The sequence below is a fragment of the Chrysochloris asiatica genome, unplaced genomic scaffold (genome assembly GCF_000296735.1).
Source record: "Chrysochloris asiatica unplaced genomic scaffold, ChrAsi1.0 scaffold00027, whole genome shotgun sequence".
In the NCBI taxonomy this organism is placed as follows: domain Eukaryota; kingdom Metazoa; phylum Chordata; class Mammalia; order Afrosoricida; family Chrysochloridae; genus Chrysochloris; species Chrysochloris asiatica.
Genome location: NW_006408545.1, coordinates 26,440,958 through 26,442,441, shown reverse-complemented (window position 1 = coordinate 26,442,441; position 1,484 = coordinate 26,440,958). Strand labels below are relative to the sequence as shown.

Sequence of the window (1,484 nt, the reverse complement as noted above, 5' to 3'; positions counted from 1 at the left end):
TGGTGGTTCCACGCGGTGCTGGCGGCCACGGCGGCCAAGAGCCGGGCCTGGTGGTTCCACGCGGTGCTGGCGGCCACGGCGGCCAAGAGCCGGGCTTGGTGATTCTGCACGGTGTTGGCCGCGGCCCTGAGCAGGGCCTGGTGGTTCCACGCGGCGGTGATGGCGACGGCCAAGAGCAGGGGTTGCAGTTTCCACTTGATGGCCTTGACCACGAGCTGGGCTTGGTAATTCGGTGCGGCGGCCGCGGCGGCCACGTCGGGTGCGCCCATGGGTGGGACTTGGTGATTCAGAGCGGCCAGGAACAGGGCCTGGCACTTCAGCGCTGCAGACAAGAGCAGTACCTGGTGCATCAGCACTATGGCGGCGGCGGCGGCGGCCACGAGCCGGGCTTGGTGCTTCAGAGCTGCCATGGGAGCGACCAGGAACAGGGTCTGACTGGTCACCACGATGGTGAGCTTGGCTATAGACAGGAGTGTCTGGTGTGGCTGCGAAGCTGCCGAGAGTAGGGCCTCGTGGTTTAGTATGGCTTCGGAGTGCAGGGCCTGGCCGAGATGCTTCACTCCATGGAGCCGGAGAAGGGCAGCTATTACTGGGCTGCAACTTGTTTGCAAGGTCTCCGTCGGAACTCCGGCTGCCTTGGAAGTCGGACCTCTTCGTTTGTGCACGGTCCACAGAGCGCAGCCCGGGATCCTCACCAGGCACCCAAATGGCTGTGGCTGTACTCGCGGCTGCAGCGGTGGCTGAACCTTCATTGCTGCTGGGTGGAGCAACCGAAGGAGCCAGCTCGCTGGAGGCTGTAGGAACCGGGTCAACAGGTTCTGGATTGCTGGTCCCGTAGGCACTTCTAGGCACAGGGGCGACCATATCGTTCAGGTCTCTGAGTCCCTGACTCTGCATAGATTCAAACTGCTCCTGCTGCTCCTTCTCTTGGTATGTATGACTGGCTGGCCATGATACCAAGTTCTCAGAGACCGAGAGAACGCTGCCTCAACCACTGCTTCTGTACAGTCAGTCAAGGTTGTATTTTGACTCTTGTGTTTGTTTAATTTTCTTCAGTTAAAACTTGAACTTGCATATGAAGAATTGATGGCTTGTTCCACAGTGGACCCCTGGCCTGAGCTTCTCCATCATCTCTTTTCATATATGCATTTGATTTCATTCTTATGTATGCCTCTTGTCAAGGCCAGGGAATATAGTCCTCATTTATGATATTGAAAAAAGTTTTTGCAATGAATAAGTTGCTGGTCTTGCAAAACCTTTTCCATGAGACTGCCAGTGTTATTTCTGTTACCAAGACCATATTTTCCAACTACTGATGACTTCTTGGTTTCCAGCATTTACATTCCATTAGCAGTACTTATCAGTTAGTCTGGATGTGGTGCTGTAGGATAAGGTGCTTGATGGCCAGGTAGGCTTGAACCACAAGGTCAGCAGTTCAAATATACCAGCCGCTCCTCAGAAACCCTATATGGTTCACTATGAGT

General features: G+C 55.1%; 1 protein-coding gene across 1 annotated transcript in view; it reads right to left on the bottom strand.

The window, feature by feature from the left end:
- The window catches only part of LOC102817463 (uncharacterized protein CXorf67-like), a 1,762-nt gene extending 898 nt beyond the window's left edge, over positions 1-864 (bottom strand). Inside the window, exon 1 of the mRNA XM_006839998.1 lies at positions 13-864. Coding sequence (XP_006840061.1) covers positions 13-864 — 852 coding nt within the window. The remainder of the gene's footprint in view (positions 1-12) is intronic.
- Between the last annotated feature and the right edge of the window lie 620 nt (positions 865-1,484).